The 23,606-nt window shown below is 39.5% G+C and overlaps 1 protein-coding gene across 2 annotated transcripts in view; it reads left to right on the top strand.

Moving 5' to 3' along the window:
* erbb4b (erb-b2 receptor tyrosine kinase 4b) overlaps positions 1–23,606 on the top strand; it is a gene marked incomplete at its 3' end in the record, with an annotated part of 352,419 nt that overhangs the window by 245,826 nt on the left and 82,987 nt on the right. For both annotated transcript variants that reach the window (XM_083996270.1, XM_083996269.1), the window contains exons 4-10: positions 4,088–4,219; positions 8,789–8,854; positions 16,518–16,636; positions 17,686–17,827; positions 21,105–21,218; positions 21,783–21,909; positions 22,547–22,620. In XM_083996270.1, coding sequence (XP_083852396.1) covers positions 4,088–4,219; positions 8,789–8,854; positions 16,518–16,636; positions 17,686–17,827; positions 21,105–21,218; positions 21,783–21,909; positions 22,547–22,620 — 774 coding nt within the window. The remainder of the gene's footprint in view (positions 1–4,087; positions 4,220–8,788; positions 8,855–16,517; positions 16,637–17,685; positions 17,828–21,104; positions 21,219–21,782; positions 21,910–22,546; positions 22,621–23,606) is intronic.

The raw sequence follows: 23,606 nt of genomic DNA, 5'->3' as shown, positions 1-23,606 counted from the left end.
TTCAATTATGTGTTTGCTGATTTTGTCAGACTACTATGTGGTCAGAAAAATCAGAATTTAGCTGCAGGTGGTGCAGCCTCATACTAGGTTTTGACCAGTCATATTTCCATGTATTTCACTATTACAGGAAGTGATCCAGTTGAGTCAGCAGCCTGGAGTGACTATTTCAATAGTCCATGTTTTTATTCTTCTTTTTCTTTCCTTTTTTGCTTCCTTGTAGAACTTCTTACTGACTGTCTCGCTTGCTTCTCTTTTTTCTTCTAATACAAGATTTGTACTTGTTAGCTTAAGAATTTTCACAAAATGCACATTCAGGAAAGTTGACGTAGTTTCATTATCTTTTCTAGGAACACTATATTCACATTGTAGTTATCTTTAGCTGAGAACTTTCCCGTATTGTTTTCGATCATTCGACCAATAAAATGCTCACTGATAAATTGTTTTCTCGAGCGATTCATAGCAGTTGCACGTGGATGAGAGAGCAGTGTTGACACTCCCCACCCACATTTACCCAGCTCTTGTAGAGACTTCAATTAGTGACCTTCTGGTTACAAGCCGACTGATGAAGCAAACTGGTAATTTAATTGATACTCAGCACATATAGTAGTCAGTCATTACTGGCAACACTGAGCCATGTGTGTAAGCACACGTGTGTGAATGTGTTTGTGAGGATGTTTTCTTCTGTGTCTAGTGTACAGTAAATGTGCGCTCATCTCATACTTTAATATTTCTGCCGGTCTGTCTGCCGTGTGTAGCCTAGCAACAGCTTCAGCCCCTCACTGCTGCTGGGATATACGGTAGGAAGTGTGCCCCAACATTTAGCCTCGTCGACCCAGAATGGATCCTCATCTTCCCGCAGAGTTTCTCTCCTCTGTGCCACTGAGCCGATATCAGCGCTGAGCCGAAACTGAGTTGAAGCTCTCAAAGTCAATAAGACAATTCAGTGGAGACCCAGGGTAAAATCCCTGGTCCCGCTGCGGGAGAAGAGGGGAAGCTTCTCTCTTTTTCTGATTGAATACTTGTCTATCTGTTATAATTGCCTGACTGTTAAGTGTCCTCTGAATCTCTTGCTGACTTTTAATCTGTTTTATACTGGCTCATTTTATTGTCTTCTTGTGTATACGCTTGCCTCTGGTTGAAAATATAGGGAGTAAAGTTTAACATTGAGTGAATCTTTTTTTTTCTGGTATGTATTGATGACAGCAGCTCAGTGCATGGATCTTCTTCAGTGCACAGAAGAATAAACAGTACTGGGGATATTCAATAACACAATCCTCCAACACTGGAGCAAATCAGCCATTTATTATAGTGCTTCTGTTGTCCTACATATTTCTTCATTAAACAGTCTACACTAATTCCCTCTCACAAACTCATTAATATGGCTTTTTTTCTGATCTTTGGTTTGCTATTTGCCTCCCAGTCTTAATCAAACTCATCCCCACTCTGCAATAAAGAAAAAAACACACACACAACAAGCACTTACCATCAAAATAATTGCCTGCATACATTTGTTCTGCCTCCCTGAATTTCATATTGTTTTCCTCCAATGGTCATGCGGCCCTGATACTGAAGATTGCAGTGCCTTTGGAAGCCATACGCTCATTCAGAGACACTTTGAATTGCTCTTGGGACAAGGTGGGAGAGGAGGGAGACATGAGCAGCATCTACCTGAAAAAACTAATTAAGACATTTTCTCTACCCACTAAACAATCAGGATTTAACCATTGATCTCCCCCTGGCCACCAAGTGCACACCCAGCGAATGTGCAAGCCAAGCATTTACTGTACCTGTAATGAAAGCAAAGCCTTGCTTGAGTTTTTGCTTGTTGTTTTTCGGAAATTATGTAATAAATGTTTCTGAATTCAAACTTTGGTGACAGAGGCCATTGGAACTCCTGAGAAAAAGCACCAGCAAAGAGCCATTAAACTGTTATCCAGCGTTTTAAACTTGGTGAATTGTGAGAATGGTGGAGCCTTCTGGATGGTGTTGAGTCACTAGTTGTGACTAGGTTGAACAGTCTGCTTATACAGTAGGTGTTGGGAGTTTGAATGCTGCTCATGTCCAGCTAGAATTAGTGGAATACAAGAATGCTGCAAATTCATCATGACTGGGCTGTTGTCTATTAATTTGCTGCATACCTAACCCTGTCGATGATTACAGTATGGACCATGTTTTCAGATATGAAGAAACAGTGTTGTTGTCTCTCCACACTCACTCGGAAACACATACAGTATGGGAAAGATGGAATACAGTTAGATTAAAGGTCTATCTATCTTTCTGCAGCAGGCCTGTGTTTATTGTGCAGAAGAGCAAACTTCCCCTCAGGTCCGAGTGTGCAAACTACACAACGATCAAATTCAAGGTCTTTCTTTATGTATTGTTTAGTGGTTTTTGTTGACTCAGAAAGTCAATGAAAAATGAGAGAGCAAATTGCTTAAACAGAAATGAGATTGTGGCTGCATTTTCTACTCAGTGTCACTTCAAGATATTGTGGTCAAATGATCACATTCATTCATCATTTTCAAACTGCTGTGAAGTGTTGAAGCTAGACAGAGTCAGACAGCTGAGGTAATTCATTCGTTCAAACTTGAATAAAAAAAATATAAATTAGCAAGTACTTTCAGAGCCCACTGGAGCCCTCCCCCAGTTTCTGTCACGTTTGGGGAATGAAACTTAATCTAGTTTTAAATGCAGCCAAATGTGTCTTGGATGTGTTTACACCTGAATTCAATACACTCTGGCTTTATTTCCAATGCACCCAGCCAGGATGGAGGTGAATGCCTGGAAGATGTACATGAATCTTGCTTAACCAGGGTTGAGATGTCCTGCTGGCATTTTTATCATAACAACTGCTTTGCTTTGTCTGTTGGTTTGTCCATTGCCCTACTTTGCCAGCAGCATCCCATTGTGCAAACAATTTGAATTTGAGACGCGTCCTCTTCCTAGCCGAGCGATATCCCTCCTGTGGTGAGAGGCAGGATTAATTTCTCTCCCTGACTCCCACCACACATGCATCGAGCTAGAAAGGGAGCGCTGAGGTTGGGGGACGGGGGCTTGTGGAGGTAATTCCACCACCACCTATTATCTAAGGAGTATCATTTTATCGGGCCTTTGTGGGACGATATTGTATTTGGTTGTTTCTGGACGGTGCTGGCAGGGCGTCTCGTGCACGATTATGTGTCTCATCGTTTTCAGTCCTATGTCAGTAATCTGTTTGTAGGGAGATAGAGAATACACAAGCTCTGTGAATAATGCAAATCTGCTACTGGGCTTCGCTCTGCCTTTTTCTTTTCTGCCATTCGTCTCTCTGTGGCTTTCTCCCATCTTTATTCGTCTTTCTCTTTCTCTCAGATAAAAGTCAGGATTAGGCATTCTCTAAACTCCTGCACAACAATATTCTGAATCGCCCTCCGTATCCAATCATTCAACAAACGCTGTGTGTGTGTGTGTGAGGGGCGAAAGGAATCAATCCCTCCTATAAGTCTGACAATCATTAGTTGGACAAGGCAATACATATTATTATGGCAAGATACCTGACTTACATCCCACAACCTTGATGAAATATGAAATTACAAACTTGTTCAGGCCGCTGTCCCTGAATGGGGCTTAAATCCTAGATGGATGTGATGGCATTGGGGCATAATTGATTCCGTCTGCTCACAGCATGGGAAGAGAAAACAACAAAATGGGAAAAAGATCAGAGGTTGTAATAACTGCAATATGACATGGCTTTGTCTTGGCAGCCTCACGACAAACCTCCATCATCGAATATGTGAGTCTCAAGATCACCTGTTCCACCTAAAAGCCCAGCCGTCCTCAGGTGGAGAGAGAAGGTTAAAGTGCCTATCCAATCTAGTCCTCAAGTACGGAAATGATTTTGATTTAAAAATGCAGTGTCTGGCCATGTCAATTGTTAATTATAAAATGAGATGGGGGAAAAAGCTGGCAATTTAAAAACACATTAGGAGGCTGGTAGCATGATTGCTGAATTACGTGCATCCTCCAGGCAGAAATGGTTAAGTACCCAGAAAGCCCGGCGTGTGTCTCTGTATACTGAATGTGTTCTCTCTCTCTTTCCCCTCCACAGAGATCCTGAGTGGGGGTGTTTATGTCGACCAGAACAAGTTTCTGTGTCATGCGGACACAATCCACTGGCAAGACATTGTCAAAAACCCACGCATCCATCCTGTGGTGGTGCCCACAAACAGCAGTGTTACATGTAAGTTACCATCTCCAATTATGGAAGACAAGATGACTTGATCTCACTTAAACCTTTGTTCCCTCTACAGTTTTACTGAGAGCATTTTGTTGCTCCAGACTTCACACAGTTCAACTTGGAAGCTGCACAGTATCAACAAAGTGTAATCTGCTGGACAATAAGCAGCACTGAGGCAGAAGGGAGTTGAAGGGGTACTGCGCTGATTTTAGCACTGTTGGACCCGTGAAGGACAGTTATAAAAAGTCTAAAAATCAATGAAGCAGCAGTGGCTAATGTAGCCTTGAGATGCTTGTCTCAAGCAGAGATGAGGAGCAGGATACAGAGGTCTGGTGATCTCACTTTTTCTTACCACACTCCCTACAGTAGCACTCCGCAATATTTGTATTTTGCATACAGATTAATCTGTCTATTATATAACATATTATCTGGTATATAATGATAATAAGGAATTGAGTACTGTTCCTGTTATCTCACCAATCAGCGTATTAAACCTGTAACCTTGAGGTTTTCACACCGTATGTAAACCATTTCTCTTTTTGATATTAAATATGTGCCATGGGAAAATCTATTTTATGTTATTGTTATATTCATTTCAAGGCTTCTTACAAAGCGCTGACAATGGTTTGCATTCCCTGCTTACAATATGATTTACTATTTGAGTCCATATTAAATAATTCTTTATTTATATAGCACTTTTTGCAGCACAAAGTCACAAAGTGCTTCACAAAACATTTTAAAACAACACAGCATACAAATAGAGAACAGAAAAAAGACAAACTAAAACGGTGACAATAATTTGTTGCCATGCAATTCAAATATATATATAAATACTAAAGCATCAGAAAGTTAAAGCAGAAGTGAGTGATATATTTGTGTTAATATAAGTCTTAAATAGTTATATCTTCCGACAGCAATCACTTACATAGAGTGTTTGGACTGAAACACGGGTCTCTCAGTCCCTCTGCTCTGCTCTGAGCCGAAGAGAAAACATTTATCGTATCCTACAGTTTTTATCCAATGAGGAGAGAGAACGGCATGCAGGGCTGTGTGTGCAGCCAAGGAACGCCGTGAATGTGGTGACGTAGCGACGAGGACTGTTATGGTGCGTTCAAGGAAACTCGTATTTTTCCGACCGTGAAGTGGTTCCAGTTCGATCTGGTACGAGTTCACCGGTCGAAAGTTACGAGTGGCCGTTATAGTGACTTTCACCGGTAAAACAGGTCGGAAAAACACGAGTGGGTTGCCTGGAACGCTACAAAGTCGTAAGTTGTGACTTGAAGCTGTAATTTACGATTTCAAAAGCCTGCCTGGAACGCAGCATTAGCTAAAACGACCGGATCACTCACTTCTGCTTTAAGTCCACCGAGAATTGCACACAGTCAATGCCCAGCATGGCCAACATCCAACTCACCACCCAACCTTTTTTTTTTTTTTTTTTTACTTTTAATTCATTTATTTATTATTTAAGTGGTTTCAATTTTATTAACACTAGAAGACATAAAAATGTTCAGAGATGCCAATATATCACGTAAGAGCCAGTGTAGTAGTATTTGGACTTGTTGTCTGTCTTGACTTGTCTGTTTCGCTCTATCAAGCTGCAATTCATTACTTACATGGCTAGGCCAGGTATTATTCACAAAACAGGCAGCCAATCAGAATAAAAGCTTAGAGGTTGACACAAAACACTCTGTTCTTGCTAGAGTTCCAAAGAGAAAGAGGAGATGTAAAACTATATTGAGGGTTAGTTACTACTGCTACCATTACGAATGGATATCAAAACCTAAAATATAGGAACGTTTAAGTTGACGGTTTTTGAATCCAGATTTAAAGGACTCCAAGAGGACTCAAAATTAGGTTCTAAAAGTATATGTGTGGCCATTCTGTTAACATCTACAGTACAAGTCTTTTTAAAGCATGAATGAAGAGAAATTGTGGAAGAGAGTTCCCTGTTTCCTTTCACGATAAGTCCTGTATGAGCAGCAGAACATAACATTATCACAAAATCTCATCTAGACTTCATTCTGTTATTCACTTTAACCAATCCACATTGACATATCAATTAATGCTTATGAGTTATGAAGAAATTTGTTATGGCAAAAATGTACAACCTTAATCTAGAGGGGTATTGGGGGTATCTGGTGGTTGTCAGTAAAGTAAAGATGCATTAAGGCACCTCTTCTGACCTTATTCTGTTCATTCATTTACTTAACCTCTTAACACACTCTGCTTCCGTTATTAATTTATTTTTGCTCAAGCTGTTTGACATTTAAATCTGTTGATGTTTTTTTTTAATCTGTGATTCTTTAAGCTGTCTTGTCTCTTTCGTCTGCAAATACGAAATCAAATAATAATCATTATGGAACATAAAAAAAAGACAGTCTGTCCTTGGATTTTCTCCCACAGCACTAACTGAAGGCTTCAGACGCAGATTAACAGCTCAAGGCATTGATATTCTGCTCAATCCCCCTCCCTCCTGCAGCCCTGTTAGCCCTGGATCGACCCTGACTCTGATTCAAGTCCTTTACTCCTCTAAAAGATCAAGGATCTCCAAACCTGTAATCCACAGCTGAGAACATAATCCTAAATTCATTCTTTGTGGAGACAGAAACTTCACATTGTTATTGCTTAAGATTTATTTGTGGCATGAATGTTGTGTATTTTGGTGCATGTCGTGTTCATTTTAGTCAGGAGCCCTCCTCCTCTCTCTGTTTTATGCCCCTCTCTAGCCCTGGTTTGACAGCATTTTTAACATTTTAACCTTCAGGGACTGTTTTAAGAAAGCTGTTGAAGATTATGGTGCAGGGAGAGTGGTGGGACAGGTTTATTCTAGGTCTCAGAATTTATAAGTTGAGATAGTGAAGACCTTGGACACTAAATGAAAACTCTTTGGCTTTGACTTCACAGGGCAGCAAGTTCAGAGGAGAACAGAGATGTAAGTCTAAGTGCAGCAGAGGTTCTGCGCACTGTCAGACAACCACTTACGGCTGGCTGACATTTGTTTTACTATCCTGTTTGTATGCTGCTTTTCATACAGTCAAGGCTGTCAACCTCTCTTTCTCAGTTGCTGTCAAAGTGCTTGTTTGAGGGGAACAGACTAGAGAAACAGAGAAACAAAGGGGGACCGGCTGGAAAAAGACAAAAAGAGACACGGTTGGACGTTAAGTGAAAGAACCACAGAGGAGTGATGAATCAGTGAGCGATGGATTGAGAATGAAAGAGATGAAATGTGTGGTGGAGAGGGGCACAGACGAGGAAGAAGAGCAGGGCAGAAGATAGAGAGGCTCGTGTTGGGGGAATAGAGTCAGTCTCAATGCTAATAGCTCTCATCTGGAGAGGCTTGATGGACAGAGGACAGCACTTCTGCACTTATCCAGGCTCACTTCCCCCGTAGTCAATTACTAGACAGTCAATTAAGTCCTCCAAAAACCACAGAAAGGCACTGGCTAAAGCTCTGAGGGTTTGAAGCAGCTTTTTTCTGCTTTACTGCTTTTATCTCAATCTGATGTGCTGGTTTCATGCAGGGCTGATTTAGAGTAGAGTTACAGAATGACTTGTCTTATTTTCACCAAAAACAACCTGTGCCAAGGTTATTTAAGTATTTATAAGCAGGGTACAATGAAACATACAGGAGAGATAATGGTGACACTGAAAAACTGCAGGTTTGATCATTAGTTCTGTTGGTAATAATAACAGCATATGAAAAAAAAGGTGGGTGAACTTTGAAGTTAATTGCGAATTATCACAAGCAATTCAGATAAAAACCATCATCATGTCATATTATTAATAGGCACCAACCCAGTCAAGTATTCAAATGGCTAGATTTCTCGCAAATTATGTCTTTCATGATTCTTATCATCACAAAGTGCTTGAAATGCACTTCTGATTAACTGTATCTTGATTATGTTACATAGAAGGTACCACAAAGGGGGCACACACAAGCACAAACAGTAGGTGGATTTAAACCACAGCCAAAGTAATTCCTTCAACCTCACTCACTATTTGGATCGATTTGGGCTTCAGATCTTGAATGCACACAGACCCCAACTGACTGCCTCCAGCCCATTTTCAGGTTTAACTAAAATGAAGCTTCAAGGTCTGATCAGATCTTACGATTAAGCATCCATTTCAAGTGCCAATTATGCAAAAAAAAAAAAAAAAAAAAAAAGTATTCCCAGTATCAATTGAGATTCTGTCTATATCAGTTCAAAATCAATGTATTAATTCCAAAAAGGGGTTTATTTGTAAACACAGATTAACCTCATAGACGCATGCCAAAGTCAGCCTGTTAAACTTGGACATATTAGCTTTACCTTTTCATAGCCTAGCCAGTTAGCTTAGCTTGACCACCTGCACTGCAGCTTTTGGAATGGATGTTTTCAATGCAGCTTCACTTGCTCCACACAAGTAAGCAAATTAATTCAAAATACAGACTACCTGCGTTCATTCACCTGCTGCTTAATGCCACGCACAACCTGCCAAATCGAACTGAACCATGAAATTTTCTGAATGGCGCATTCATATTGTAGCATCATTAATGCCAATCATCTCCGTCTCCAACCTTGTGTGCAGGTCAGAAGTGCCATCGTTCCTGTAATGGACGTTGTTGGGGACCCAAAGAGGATCAATGTCAAACCTGTAAGTACATTAATAATTTTAGGTGATGATTAAGATTTATATAGATACAGTATTTTACTCACAAAGATATAGATATTTCTTTGGTGGTAAAAGGTTCTGTTCAGGGTATTTTCTTTAGAGAAGTCTATCCTTAATGTGCTGCTGCCTTGTTTCATGATATTTTCATGCGTCAAAGCTTCAAATCAGACAATTTCAGTGATCAGAAATGATCAGAAATGGTATCTGGTACGTATGCAAGTAAATGCAAGCCGCAAACGTTGTCATGCTGCAGTAGAAAGCTCATGGTTATTACACCCTGTGAGCAGAACTGCTTCTTCACAGCAGACTGGACACCACAGACTAGGTACCAGACAGTGACGAGACGGGTCAATTAGGTTGTTGGTTGCTAGTTAGTATGCTTACTTCACTAGAAGAAATAGGCAAAACAAGAGGTTTGCCTTCCAAGGGTTGCCTTCAGTATGAAAATGGATGTCCAACTGTTAAAGGAAATATTGGCTATGACAGAATAGCAAAACTTACAAAAAGCTATTTTAAGTAATACTGTGGGGTTTTTTTTTACTACTCTGTTAGAAAAGAGCGAGAAAAGTGGCAGTTTAGCTAGTTCAGTTTCAGGCATGATAAATGGGGCAGCTCTATAGGCTACAAGTGTTCAGGAGCTTGCTGTGGAAATACCCCCCAGCTCCAACATGAACACACAGACACACATATCGACCCCCCATAAAAATACCACAAACCTCCCTGCTGGGACTTCCCTCCTCTCCGACTGGCTAATGGCAGCTGGAAGACAGTGTGAGAATGATACACTATTGAGTCCACCAGCAGGGGAGAGCTCCAAGTTATTCCCTCAACTCCAGTCATCTTACCTTGGCTCTCACTTCATGTATCAGTGTCTTTCTCTCAGGGTTTACACACACCTCGCCTTCTCTGTGGGCCTTTCTCTCTCTCGCAGACACGCACATGCACACAGAGTTTATCAGTCTCCTGTCACAGATACTAAACCTTACTCTTTACAGATGTACATCCATCCATTTTTTTTTATCATCACTTGCATCTGTGTCTATCTGGGCAGGCAGACTTGATCTTTACTATGATCACACTTTTCGTCTCATGTGTTGACATACATAGCACACACTGAAAGTGAAATGACCCAAACTTTAAATACAGCCTGTACTTATTCATACAGACAAAAAAGCAATCACATTCATTTTTTTTCACTGAATATCTCTTCCCTCTTGATTGCACTAACTTCACCATTAGTTTCTCTCCTTTCTTTCCATCACTCTGCGCACTGACCACTTCATCTGCCTTCCAACCCTGGCATGTCTCATCTTATTTGTTCTGTGGCCACGATCTCATTAAGATAATGAGGAATGAACTGTTTGACTAGGACCTGTTAACGGCACGTCACAGACCAGCCCTCGATAAGACCTGGCCCTGTCTGTCTGCCTCCTTTTAGACGTTGCCACGCTATCTCTCTATCTTCATCCATATGTGGGTGTCATGATTCAGTCTTATGCCTTTTTTTCCCCCTCACAACCTTTAATTTTATTGTGCTGAAATACATGGAATGAGTAAGTGAAAAATGTCAAATGAAAAATTACTTCAAAGATACTGTGACATTTTAAAGAATCATTATTCAGCTGTCTCAAAATCAACAATAAACAGCAGCTTTTGGTGTCAGCACCTCTGGGGAAAGTAAATACATCTAAGAAATAAATTACAGTTCAACTCTTTCTTAGAAGTAGATGATGAACAGAACTTGAAGGAGAAGTTTTTTACAACCTCAACCTTATTTCTGGCATAAAATACGGTAATTTACTCACCCATAAAACTTAGGAGTACTTCGGACGATATTTAGAACCATTCAAGAGCCGCGTATATCCATATAGTGGGAGTGATCAGGGCACCAAAATGCAGCCTTTAAATAATGCATTATCTGCCGGGAAACTCGTTCATTTGACCAATATTCTGTTATGATTCACTAGTGCTATTCCACAACAACACCACCAGTTATCATATATTCGCGGACGTGCAGCGGTTTGTTGTTCTCTGACCAGCTGTTCCTCTCTCTGCCTCCGTATCCTCCTTTCAAAGAGCTCCACATCCATGTAATCTGTCTTTAAACGGTAGGGACGTCCATCGTATTCAGAATCGTCGTCCACAACCTCCAAATCTGACAAATATTCAGCCATGTTGCGCAAAACTAGCAGTAGCAAATTCCAGGTAAACAAAAAAAAAATCGCCTGTTGCAGAGTGAATCTGTGAATCTTGGCTGAATCCTGAATTTGTTTGCAAATGGTTGTGAAAATATTCAGTATTCTATAAATGTTGTTCAGGTTTACCAGGATAGAGCCAGGGCTGGTTGTTCAGGCTACGACACCAGCACATCCACTGTAAGTGGAATACTGCTCGTTAACATTATTAATTGCACCTGTGGATCTCCTGCTGTTGCAAGTCAAAATATCCATCGTGGAAAAAAGAAAAAGATTTGTTAGGAGGTAAGGACCACTTAATGTTCATATTTATAGCCATAGACATCTTGTAAGTAATCATTTTAATTATATGCAGAAAGCGTAGACTTTTTTGTTGTGGTGGTTGTTGACGAACCTCAAGAGCAACCCAGGCCATTCAGTTAACACTAAACATAATGCTAGTGTGCTAGTGTGACCGATGTTGTTCTGGCCTGCCCTGAGACGATGCTAACCGTTTCGCCAAGAGGTCAGTGACCACTTGGCAAGTGGATTAGCATGTCTTTTATGGGTGAGTGAGTTTGACTTCAGTACCGCTAACCGCCACACACCGTCACTTCTCCTGACTGGTACCTCGTGACTGTGACTATACCCGCAGACCTCCATTACACTAGGTTTCTGCAAATGTGAATGCAGCCTTCATTAGACTCAAAAGAATGAAATGGTTTCAAGATAGCCAATGCTGATACTTTACTGGTTATTCTACCAATTTTTCCCAGAAACAACTTGTTTTTAAGATCAACTGAGTGCATTTCAGTACAAGTATATAATTTTGTCTTTTATGGTTGGCTAAGTGCTTCTGACTGTCTTTTTCGCTTAATTTTTGTTCTGAGGAAACATATTAGATTAGATTAGATTAGATGTACTTTATTCATCCCACAACGGGGAAATTTAGTTGTTACATCAGCCAAGTTAAGAAAGAAAGTATAGAGAGGGCTAAAAAAAAAAAAAACGAAAACACAACACAACTCAACAGACAGAAAATATAGACACAATAAACAAAACAAATCAACCTTCAACCAGGCAATGTGCAAAACAAGTACTGAGGATATAGTAAGGATATAAGGTGGCCTGATATAAAAGTATTGATAGGTAAAGTGACTATGGTGTAAAAATATTGCAATGTAAGTGACAATGATATAAATATAAGTATAAATAATATAAATAATGCTACTGCAGGTGTGCATGAAATTAGAATATTGTGGTGTAAAGTGACCATTGATATAAAAAACATTGCAACATAAGTGACAATGATAGAAATATAGATATGAATATAAATATATACTAATACAGCAGGTATGCATGAAATAAAAAAAATATCATAATGTAAGGTGATCATGATATACAAATATCGCAAAGTAAGTGACAGTGATATAACCATACTGCATTATAAACTATATGAATAAAATATTTCAGTGTAAGTGACTATAATATAGAAATAAATAATATTGCAGGGGTAAAGTGACGACAGTGACTACAACATGATTCAGTTGGTGCAGGTGTTGTATAGCCTGACAACGGTCGGGAATGAAGGACCTGCGGTACCTCTCCGCAGGTGTATGAATCGGCTGCTGAAGGAGCTGCTGAGGGACCCCACAGTGTCATGTAGGGGTGAGAGGTGTTGTCCATGATGGATGTCAGTTTGGCTAACATCCTTCTCTCTAATGACTTATTAGGTAAATGCTAAACTGTGTTCATCAGCTACTTAAGATGTTAACTGCATTTAGAAAACACTACTGCTTCAAAGTAATGACAATGAAACAGTACTGATAAATCTAAATAGTGAACTGTGGTTTGTCATGTTACAAAATTAATCAGTGAAACAATCCCTGCTAAATTCACAGGGAGAGAGAGACAGTGAGACTGTAATATAATGAATGAATCGGTATTTATTTTATAAGATGAACAGCAGGAGGATGCTGTACATAGTTGCAAAATGTCCCACTGGGATCAGATCGAAGATGGGTGATCTCATGTATTTGCATTTTCTTAATTCTCAAATCAATAAGTTTCTCTCTCAAGAGTTTTGGTTAACCCCAAGATAATTGGAGGAAAATATATCATATTTTATTTTTATTATAACTTTTATATTTGTAACTTTTTATTAGTGAACTCTTTTACTTTTTGAACCACTAACTGAGATAAAATATCATGTTGAGTCACTACGTAACTACATCTTAGTGACATTTGCAGAAATTCTAAGAAAAACTTCAATAGGTAAAGAAAGTGTTTCTGCTGGCAAAAAAATAAATAAAAGAAATCCCATGGTTATTTAAGAGGTTCTTTTGGAAACCAAATGTGGAAAGCATATTTTAGCTCATGTAAATGGAAAGTGAGAGCAAGTGGTTCCTGTGACTGATGCTGCTGTCCACCGCCTGTTCAAATGGAAGCTTCCAGGCATATTTTGTGAGATGGATTTCTTTTGTATTTGTCATCACCAGCCTTTTTTTTCTTCTTCTTCTTAAAGTGGAAGTTTAAAGCCAAATTGATCAACAGTGTTGCGTCTCTCAGCTGGCAAGGTTATTTGTTTGACAAAGTGTCTTGAGTAAAGGAGGCCATTTCATTTTAGCCCAGACACTGTTAATGGAATGCCACTGATGGCATGTTAGGCATAGGGTGAAGTGTGCGAGTCTGTATATTTGCATGTGTGTTTGGTGGGTTGTTTGTGGCTTGTATCCATCACTTTGATAGTATCTCGTCACTGCAAAGCCCAAAGGGAAACGCAGCACACATCAAAACACTGTGTGTACGAAGTAAACACAAATACATGCACATTTGCACACCAGCTCTGGGGCTGTAATGTTGTACACTACTAACACTTTTATTTTCTCTGGGAATGAATATTGCGAGAAGTTACTGTTTCACTCTCAGTTAAAGCATCTGCAACTAATTTGTTTTCACCTTATTCAGCAAGTTGGATCATAAAATTGGGGCTGAATATCCAGTGACTGTTGTTCTGTTTGTATTCCTTCATTATTGGTCTTTTCTACACTAATTTTATTAGAATTGCCAGAAAGTTGCCATTGTTTTGTATGAATTTTTCCATTAACTTGATTGTGGACACAACAGAGCAGGGAAATTGGATACCAGTGCATGCTGGTTTTCTCAGAAAAGAGGGGAATTGAATTGTTTCAGATTTTTCGTGACAGATGGGATGTGGGGTCATGTCATGGAAGTGTGAACCAACAGTGATATCATTTTAAATTAATAGCAGTTCAGTCAGACAACTCTGAAATGAGAACAAATAATTTATTGAGTGTAAGCATTGCAAGCTGAAGCACAGCATAGGTAGCATATTCTTGAGCATGGTTGCAGCAGGCCGATTACCCGCAGCTGAAGCCTGTATATGGGAACAGAAGCAGAGATTCCATCAGTTCTGCTCTCCTGTGGAAACTAAGGAGAATAAGAAAATTAGTGCAAAACTCCCCGGCAATCCACCAGACAACATCCTGGAGAGATGAGAATAGGAAGCAACAGTACATTAATTGAAGGCAGATTACATGGCATGAGCACTCATAATTTTAGCCGATTTTATCATTTGAATAGCGCTGACAACTGTCGGATGAAAGGAGCACAGCAAGAGGGATACTTCAAACTTTATTTATTTATATAGCACCTTTCATACATACAAAATGCAAAACAAAGTGCTTACAAGTCAAAAGACCCATTATAGTAATACAAATATGTGGTTGCCTCGGTTTTTCTTCTCAATTCAGTGTAGTAAATAGTGCGTTGAATAACACGTACAGATTAAATCTTAAATCTAATTATTTTGATAGACGAGCCACTTTGCAAAACCTTGCTGATGAAACTAGAACACTAAACGATGAATCCAACAATGCAAGTGTGCGTACAGTAGTTTCCTATATTTAGATTAAATCAAGCGCAGTATCAGTTCCACCTTCACTGGATGCACGCGCACTCCCACGGCCAGGGAACACTTCCTATCAGGGATAGTTTGGCACGACAACGGCAATGATGCTAACGCAGCAGGGCAAAACCTCATGGGCAGCAACAGCAGAGCAGAAAATAGCAACGGCAGCAACAGCATAACCAGGGATGAGCAGGTAAACAGGGGTGTTTAAGCCACGGGGGGAGTTGTGGGTTCTACAAGTGAAGACCACTTCCGCGTTCAAAAAGCTGCAGTTCCCGTCCGACCTCTGGGGGCTGGTACCGGAAGTGAGCAACTCTCCATTGACCCCCATGTTAAAATAGCCAACTTTACAGCTTAAAAAAACATATTTACAGCCTGGGGACTTTTATTTTTTTGGTCTCTACCGATAGTTTCCACCTCCGTGAACACTGTGGGGGGGGGGGTTTGAAGTTACCGGCCGTTAATTGGTTGCTTCGAGTTCAGCGGGCGGGTTCTCGGCCGGCAAACCGCTGCACCTCTCCAAATATGGAAAGTAGACTCCCACTAAAATCCAAGATGCCGCAGTTCAAATGCCTGTAGTAGAGGCACAAAACAGACTCCCCCAAACCAATAGGTAACGTCACGGGTGCTACGTCCATTCTTTTTACAGTCTATAGCCTGAACTAGCTCCGCAAGCTCGCATCATTTCTTGAAATGTAAGAGACACAACACTCATGTAGACACACACCAAAGGCTTTTGTTTTGTTTTTGTTTTTTGTTGTGTTGATATGCATATTTCATTCGTTGTATTCACACTTGGAATCCCAGGTAGTGCCTGTGCAAATTTTAAACACTCAGATGCTGTCAAGTGTAACAAATACAAATGAAGAGCTGAGAAATAAAAGGGCTACTCTTAATTTCATGACTTAAACTGCAACCTGTCTTTGTGTGTGAAATGGCAGATTCCTGTGTACATTTGCATATGGCTGTCAAGAAGTGAGGCACACAGGCGATCGCTACGTACATGACTGCGACGGACACGTGAGAAAAGGGCAGACAGACATTCTCCATGGCGGGATGACACTGAGTACTATGAGTCAAATAGGAATCATTGTGTTTTCTGTCTCATCCACCTCAGAGAAGTAAGACATGATTAAAGACAGCTAGTAGGTGGCAGACATCAGCTTCAGCTACGGCTTTATTCACCACACAGATGCATACTCTTGTGACTATGCCATACAAAAGTGTATCCATTACCTTGTGGTGAGGGAATGTGATTGTGAAGGCACATGGGAGCTTTTCTTTTCAAATTAATTAGGTTACTATTCGGTTGAATAGCTTTGCCTACATGATGCTATACTTATTGTTCTACTAGTGTGCTTTTTTTTTTTAATTCTTTGCTCTTTAGACAGCATAAATATTATTCACCATCTCTAAGTTGCTTCTAGCCACTTGAATTTGTCCCACTGTGACATGTTGTTGTTCAGGTGTTTACTTGTTATGTGATATATGTATTTTTTTCCTCTTCCCTATACTCTGCTCTACATCTGTCACTCCACAGTAACGAAGACGGTGTGCGCTGAGCAGTGTGACGGACGTTGCTTTGGTCCCTATGTTAGTGACTGTTGCCATCGTGAGTGTGCAGGTGGCTGCTATGGACCTAAGGACACAGACTGCTTTGTAAGTCATCACACTTCAACACACTCAGAGACAGATATGTGCACACACTCGTGCACACCCACACGCATGCATTTACTTTTCAGCCTTCTATAAAAAAAAAAAAGGTTTAAACCAGTCATATCTCATAAAGCCCAGCAGCATCTCCTGATCATATTTTATTTTTGCATTTCCTGTAATGACACATTTTACCTCCTTTGTTTCAAGGTAGTTCTGTAAAAGAGTTTAATTCTCCCAGGCTCAATTTTTCAGTGTTAAAATGCCACTTGTATGACAAATATCATTAAATGACATTTAATTCCCATTTCCTCCTGACATGAGTGTCATTGTTAAATACAGACGTCACCAGATCCACCCCCTCCATCCTGGCTGATCGCTGTGTGCTTTATCAGTTTTATTTTCATCTGTCTTCATGTTAGACTTGTTTCTATGCTTGTAATTCAGAGCCCATCACTTATGGAGCTTCTCAGCTTGACTTTGGACAGGCTACTCCTGGGTCATTATTCTTTGCTCTTCTTGATTCTTCACAGTTCTCTTCATATTACTTATTTATTACCACTCTCAAATCACTAAGTCATTTTGAGCAACTCTTTGAATGACAAAGTAAAGTCCTGACTGCCGCTTATTAACTGTCTAATTTCTGTCTTTTCATAACATTTTGATTTAAATTTAATTAAACCAATTCAGTATGCAGTTTTTGCTAGATCCACAACCTTATTGTTCCCCACCTTGGTCTTATATATTATCTTAAAAGGCACATCACACCGCCTTTGTGATAATTTGATTGGGCATGTCATTATTCTCTGTCCAAACCATTCAGTAATGTTACCACTTTACTGGTAACCAAAGACCACTCTGGAGGGAAATCTCACTTTAATTGTCTTGTAGTTAAATTAATGTTTTCGTCCTCATGTTTATGCTATCTGTTTGTTGCTACAGTACATGGGATAAGTGAGAAAATATGTTATTGACTTGGGTCCCTCATCCGTTAAGTAAAGTAGAGGATTTAGATGTTTGCCATTATTTAAGCTAACTATTATTTTTGTTTGCAGGCCTGCACCAACTTCAATGACAGTGGGGCATGTGTGACCCAGTGCCCCCAGCCATTTGTCTACAGCCCCACCACTTTCCAACTGGAACACAACCCCAGGGCAAAGTACACCTATGGAGCCTTCTGTGTCAAGAAATGTCCACGTAAGTCTCACCATCTGCACACAAACACACACCTGCTTCTTACTAATGGCCATACAAGACAGATACAGGAATTTACTACTCCTTTATTTTAATCATTAAGTTTAACCCTCTCATGGCAGGCTAAACAAGCCTTATCCTATTTCTAAACATTGTGGATATTTCAAGAAATGATTAGTTTTGCCAGACCACTTTTAATTAGGATAATTAGGATACACGCAAAAAATAAAAATAAAACTGCTGAAACCATCTGTGTTGTGCTTCCTTAAGGTAACTTCAATGTGCACTCTTGTATGTTTTTGTGTCTTTGTGATGTCCAATTTCAATTGTAGAGCTTGCATTTTGCCAAGTGGGGGTATTGTTGATGGTCTTGAACTCTACAAAAGGCTTTAAAACTTGATTGAAGTTCGGGGCTAAAATTCAGTTGGATTAAGCTGAGGATACAGGTTGGGTTGGTTGTAGGTATTTACCCAAGCTTAAGCTAAGGGCCTTTAGGTACGCTATATCAATAAGAGTTGTCAAAAGTACAAATTACCCAGGGGGCAAAGCAAAAAAACGGACACGGAGCGTTGTAAAAGGTTTGACACCAGAAATGATATCTAGGAACTTCAAGGATTAAAACCTGGGTGGACAACCCGGTCAACTAGCTGCTGGAAAGCTACAGGGGCCAAAACCCCTTTCTTGGGTCATTTTGCTGGCGAAATGATGTAAATGCAAATATTTAGGTACTACAATGGCATAAATAGTCATACAACTATACAATTTGGCAGAGAGTATCTTGACACATAGGGAGAGGCATGAAAAAAAGATTCTGGGGTTTGTTGCAACTTGATTTTAAGATATCACCCTCAACATCCCAAAAAAGACCAAAAAAAGTACTGTTCGCCTGACAAATTCTCATGAAAATTATCATTTTTCAGCACTTTATGGAGAATATATATGCCTAACATGTATATAGAAAATTTCCTTAATTCATAAGCTTCCATTTGAGTCCAGGATAGCCTTTCTATCTCAAAAGCCCCACTTGCTGTGGCCAACGGTCTTCTCTATCTATCTGTTCACTTTGGGGTGACCAGAAATAGAATGTTTTCTGATCATGCCAGTTAACATGTAGTTTTTCACAATAGGTGTTGCATTGTTTGGAGACAGCCTGTAGCTTTCCAGTAGCTAGTAGAAAGGCTATCTTGGACTCAAATGGAAGCTTATGAATTAAGGAAATTTTCTATATACATGTTAGGCATAGATATTCTCCATAAAGTGCTGAAAAATAATAATTTTCATGAGAATTTGTCAGGCGAACAGTACTTTTTTTGGTCTTTTTTGGGATGTTGAGGGTGATATCTTAAAATTGAGTTGCAACAAACCCCAGAATCTTTTTTTCATGCCTCCCCCTATGTGTCAAGATACTCTCTGCCAAATTTTATAGTTGTATGACTATTTATACCATTGTAGTACCTAAATATTTGCATTTACATCATTTCGCCAGCAAAATGACCCAAGAAAGGGGTTTTGGCCCCTGTAGCTTTCCAGCAGCTAGTTGACCGGGTTGTCCACCCAGGTTTTAATCCTTGAAGTTCCTAGATATCATTTCTGGTGTCAAACCTTTTACAACGCTCCGTGTCCGTTTTTCAAAAAACTGGGATTTTGCCCCCTGGGTAAATGTATTGTACTTGCTAGTCTTTTTTTTAAAGTATATTTTTGGGGCTTTTAATGCCTTCAATTGATATCAAAGTCGAGAGAGAGACAGGAAATGGGGAGGCAGAGAGGGGGAATAACATGCAGTAAAGGCTTGCCCGATGCAGGATTCGAACCGGGGCCTCCTGCAGTGAGGACAGTAGCCTCAACATGGGGCGGCAGCTCTAACAGGTGAGCTAAACGCTGCCCCGTACTTGCTAGTCTTTTAAAGCTGGCATTTACTCCCTATTACTATCACTGTATCTTACCTACAGTATGCCAAGACATGGGTGAGAAAGCTGGAAGGAAAGTTCAGACTAACTTTATTTCTTATAATTTCAGTCTAAGAGAGTCTGTTTGTTCTCTGGTGTGACCATACAGTGAAGTCAGTGTTACTCTATGCTTTGCCATGAAGAAGTGCTCTTGTAAACTTGAGAAATGGAAATCACTGGCCAAACAAGTCGCAAACAAATAACTGAAAAGAGCAAATCCTCACTCATTCTCTAAGACATTTCACGAATGTATTGTTGGACAAGGTCTCAGTCTGACTTATTCATCATAATGACCTGTCTACCTTGAAACAGCAGTCTTGTTTAGCATCATTTTATATTTTGCTTCTCACTATTGTGAATCATGGTGTAACATCCAGCTGACCACTTGCCGAAAACTTGGCTACTTGTGGATGCTCCATGCTGTTCTAAACATTAGTGGAAAAAGGGCAACCAGCAGGGGAGGAGGTTGGACTTGGACCTGAAGGCAGTTTTGCTTTTAGACAGATATAGATGTGTAGTGTCACCATTTCAAATGTTTAGTGTGTTGGATTGATGCTATAGACATGTAAGTCATGTTTTTGTGCATATTCAAGCTTCGAAAAAACTACTGAACAAACTATAACCATGTACAATTTCATTTCAATTTTAATTGTTTGCATCTGGCCTAGTGTATACAGTAGTGATGCCTTTTTATGAGCTCAGCAGTTAATTATTTCTCAGGTCCTACTTAATTTCACATGGACTATGCTGTTGTTACATTGGCCCTAACAAAATAGCCTGCTGAAACTACTGACAGCCATAAGCAATACATTGTGCAGCATGAACAGAGTTTATAACAGTGTGGGTTGGACTACTAATTCAACAGAGACTTTAGGAAATAAAGCAGGACCTAACCAAAATGTCAAAATACTAAAGCAGTATTACAGTAAACTGTGAGTTAGACAGAAATTGTGAATTACTTTCAAGTATAAAGGGCAGCATTATATTTTACATACTGAAAGTAGTTCTAATTATTATCCATCTACTGTAATTATCATTCAAATGTGAATTATAGTATTTATATTTGCTGATATATTTACATTAATTGTAGTGAATTTAACTACAGTATGAACTTAAATTCAAAGTTTTAGTCCTCATGCTGCTGAAAATACAACACAAGAGTTTTACATTTCAATTGCAATTCCTATGCATCCAAGAAGAGCATCAGTGTGTGAAAGTCACTTCCAACAGTTTCTAATGATTACCTGGATCAAGTGCCACTTATTATACTGTATGTTCCTGTATGACAAACAGCAGCCATCTGTGTTTGACTTTTACAATGAATTGTTTTTCAGATAACTTTGTGGTGGACCATAGCGCCTGTGTGAGAGCATGCCCCAGTAACAAGATGGAGGTGGAAGAAAACCGCACTAAGATGTGCATTCCCTGTACTGACATCTGCCCAAAAGGTAAACCTCATGTGTTGTTAAAGTGAAGTAGTATTTTTGTTGCATCACTGTTTCTAATAGGGCAGGCAGTGGAGATGCTACTGTATATGTAGCATTTAAACAACAATTGAACAACAAACCTTTGCCACATGTTTAACCATAGTTAACACACAAAGCTGTCAGTAGCCTTTGCAAGTTCCCATTTGGTTTAAACTTGCACACTCGCTGGATTAAGGAAGATGTGCTTCCTTCCACTGCAAACACACCAGCCTACCTGTAGAACTGTGTTCATTGATAATGCAGCTTTTTTTTTAGATAATACAGTAATACAATACACAAGACAATACAATGAGATAATCACATGGAACAGAGAATGTCAACATCATCAGTGATGGTCTCATGTACTTATGTACTGTATGTACTTTTAGTGTTATACAAAAATATTGTTGCTCACCTAAAGTTGGCGCTGGTAATACTTACAGTACTGTAACACTGCACCTTTGAATCTCTTTAGTTGTACTAGTACTGTATGTTGGTGTTATTTAATCAAACTAATGCCTTTTGCTGTCATGCTGTATCTTCCAGCTTGTGATGGCATCGGTACAGCCAGCCTACAGGCTGCTCAGACAGTGGACTCCAGCAACATCGACAAATTTGTCAACTGCACCAAAATCAATGGCAACCTGGTGTTCCTTATTACTGGTATCAAAGGGTAAGAGCTCAAGTTATCAGAATGAAAAGCTGGGCCAACATAATGCAACTGTAATCACATGTGGGCATTTCATGTCAATAGAGAATGAATTCCAAATTGACATTTCATTAAATTTCATTTACTATAATTCATCTTGGAATTCAGTATCAATTTCAATATTTGTAAATACAAATGTAATCATGACAATGGTTTCTCTTTACTCACACACCTCAGCAAATATTAATAGTGAAATGTATGTGTTTTTGCTCCCAAATATACCACCATTGATGTGAGTTGCTAAAGATGAGCTCATATATTTCCCTAAGGGGTTTAAGAGGAATTTAGTGTAGTGAGATACTCTGTAGAAGACAAAGCCAACATGCATACATTATATTTGGATTTATATCCCCAATGTTTGTAAGTTATCAGTCATTATTCTTTAAGTGAGCTTTTCAAGTAGATAACACGCTACACAAAGATCACATGCCTTGATTTGATTTGGTATTATGAAGTGTCATGTTTATGGGTAAACAAAGCTCCTTTTCATCACTGTGATCAAGGAGATCACACATTGTTGTGCTACATAGAACAAAAGGAAGGTGCTTTTTTTCTTTTTCATTCTGTTTGTGTTGTTCTGATCTCTGTTTCTCATTCACAGGGATGTTTATCACAACATTGAAGCTTTGGACCCAGAAAAACTCGGTGTATTCCGCACCGTTCGGGAGATCACAGGTGAGTAACATACAGTATGCATCTGTGCACAGGCATACAAATGAATAAATAACAATAGCTCTAACCTTTATCCTTCCTCTTGCACTTTCACGCCAGATATGGTGTGGTAATGTGTACAGTACTGTATGTGAGGCTTGTGTGTATGTTGTATTTGCTCAAGTCTACCTTCCCCCTCCCCCTGAGACTGTGAGACTGTCCACACCAAGGACAGACATTGCAGCATAAGATGAATATCAGATGAGTCTTTCAATCTTCTCCATCTTTCTGCTGCTCCTCCCTGTGGGAGTCCCTAGCCTTGAGTCCCAAAGTCCCAGCTCTCCCTTCACGCACCATGAAGAAAAGATCCAGAACATGTGGTGCGCATCGTTAATCCTCCAGCGCCACTATGCCATCACTACTTCTGAGTCACATGTATGCTGTCATTTTTAAAGCTCAGACATTTGACAATGCCATCAGAAAGAAACCTTGTATCTCTGAAGTGGCAGTCTTTCTTAAAATGACAAAATCTTACTGTTGAAAGTAGTATGTGACATTCTTGAGCTATGAAGAGGGTGTATAAAAGAGGCCTTATGACCCAGTTAGTTTCACCTAAGAATTACACATTACACTTCACTGATATTTGATGTAGCACAATTATTTGTATAACATTTTGGTAGCAAAGAGCATTTCTGCAATATAGAAATACATGTTGTTTGTTAGTTCTTTTAAGTAGCATAATTGCTAATGTAATTAATAATAATTTGTATTATTGATATTATTTAATAATTATTCTATTGATATAATATAAGGGACAATGAATGCATAAAATTGAGTGCCAGGATATATAGTGGTACTGTAGCTGCTGATCTTTGCATGAATTCTGTTCTCCAACTCACACTCTGCAAACCTCTCCGCTATGAAAAGCTTGGCTTGTTGTAATTCAAGAGCAAAAATAGCAGTTCAGTATTAGGAGCCAATTAATAACAGAAATTAGCAGATTTCACTGG

Source organism: Trachurus trachurus (assembly GCF_905171665.1).
Source record: "Trachurus trachurus genome assembly, chromosome: 21".
NCBI lineage: Eukaryota > Metazoa > Chordata > Actinopteri > Carangiformes > Carangidae > Trachurus > Trachurus trachurus.
This window is presented reverse-complemented; position numbering and strand designations above follow the sequence as displayed.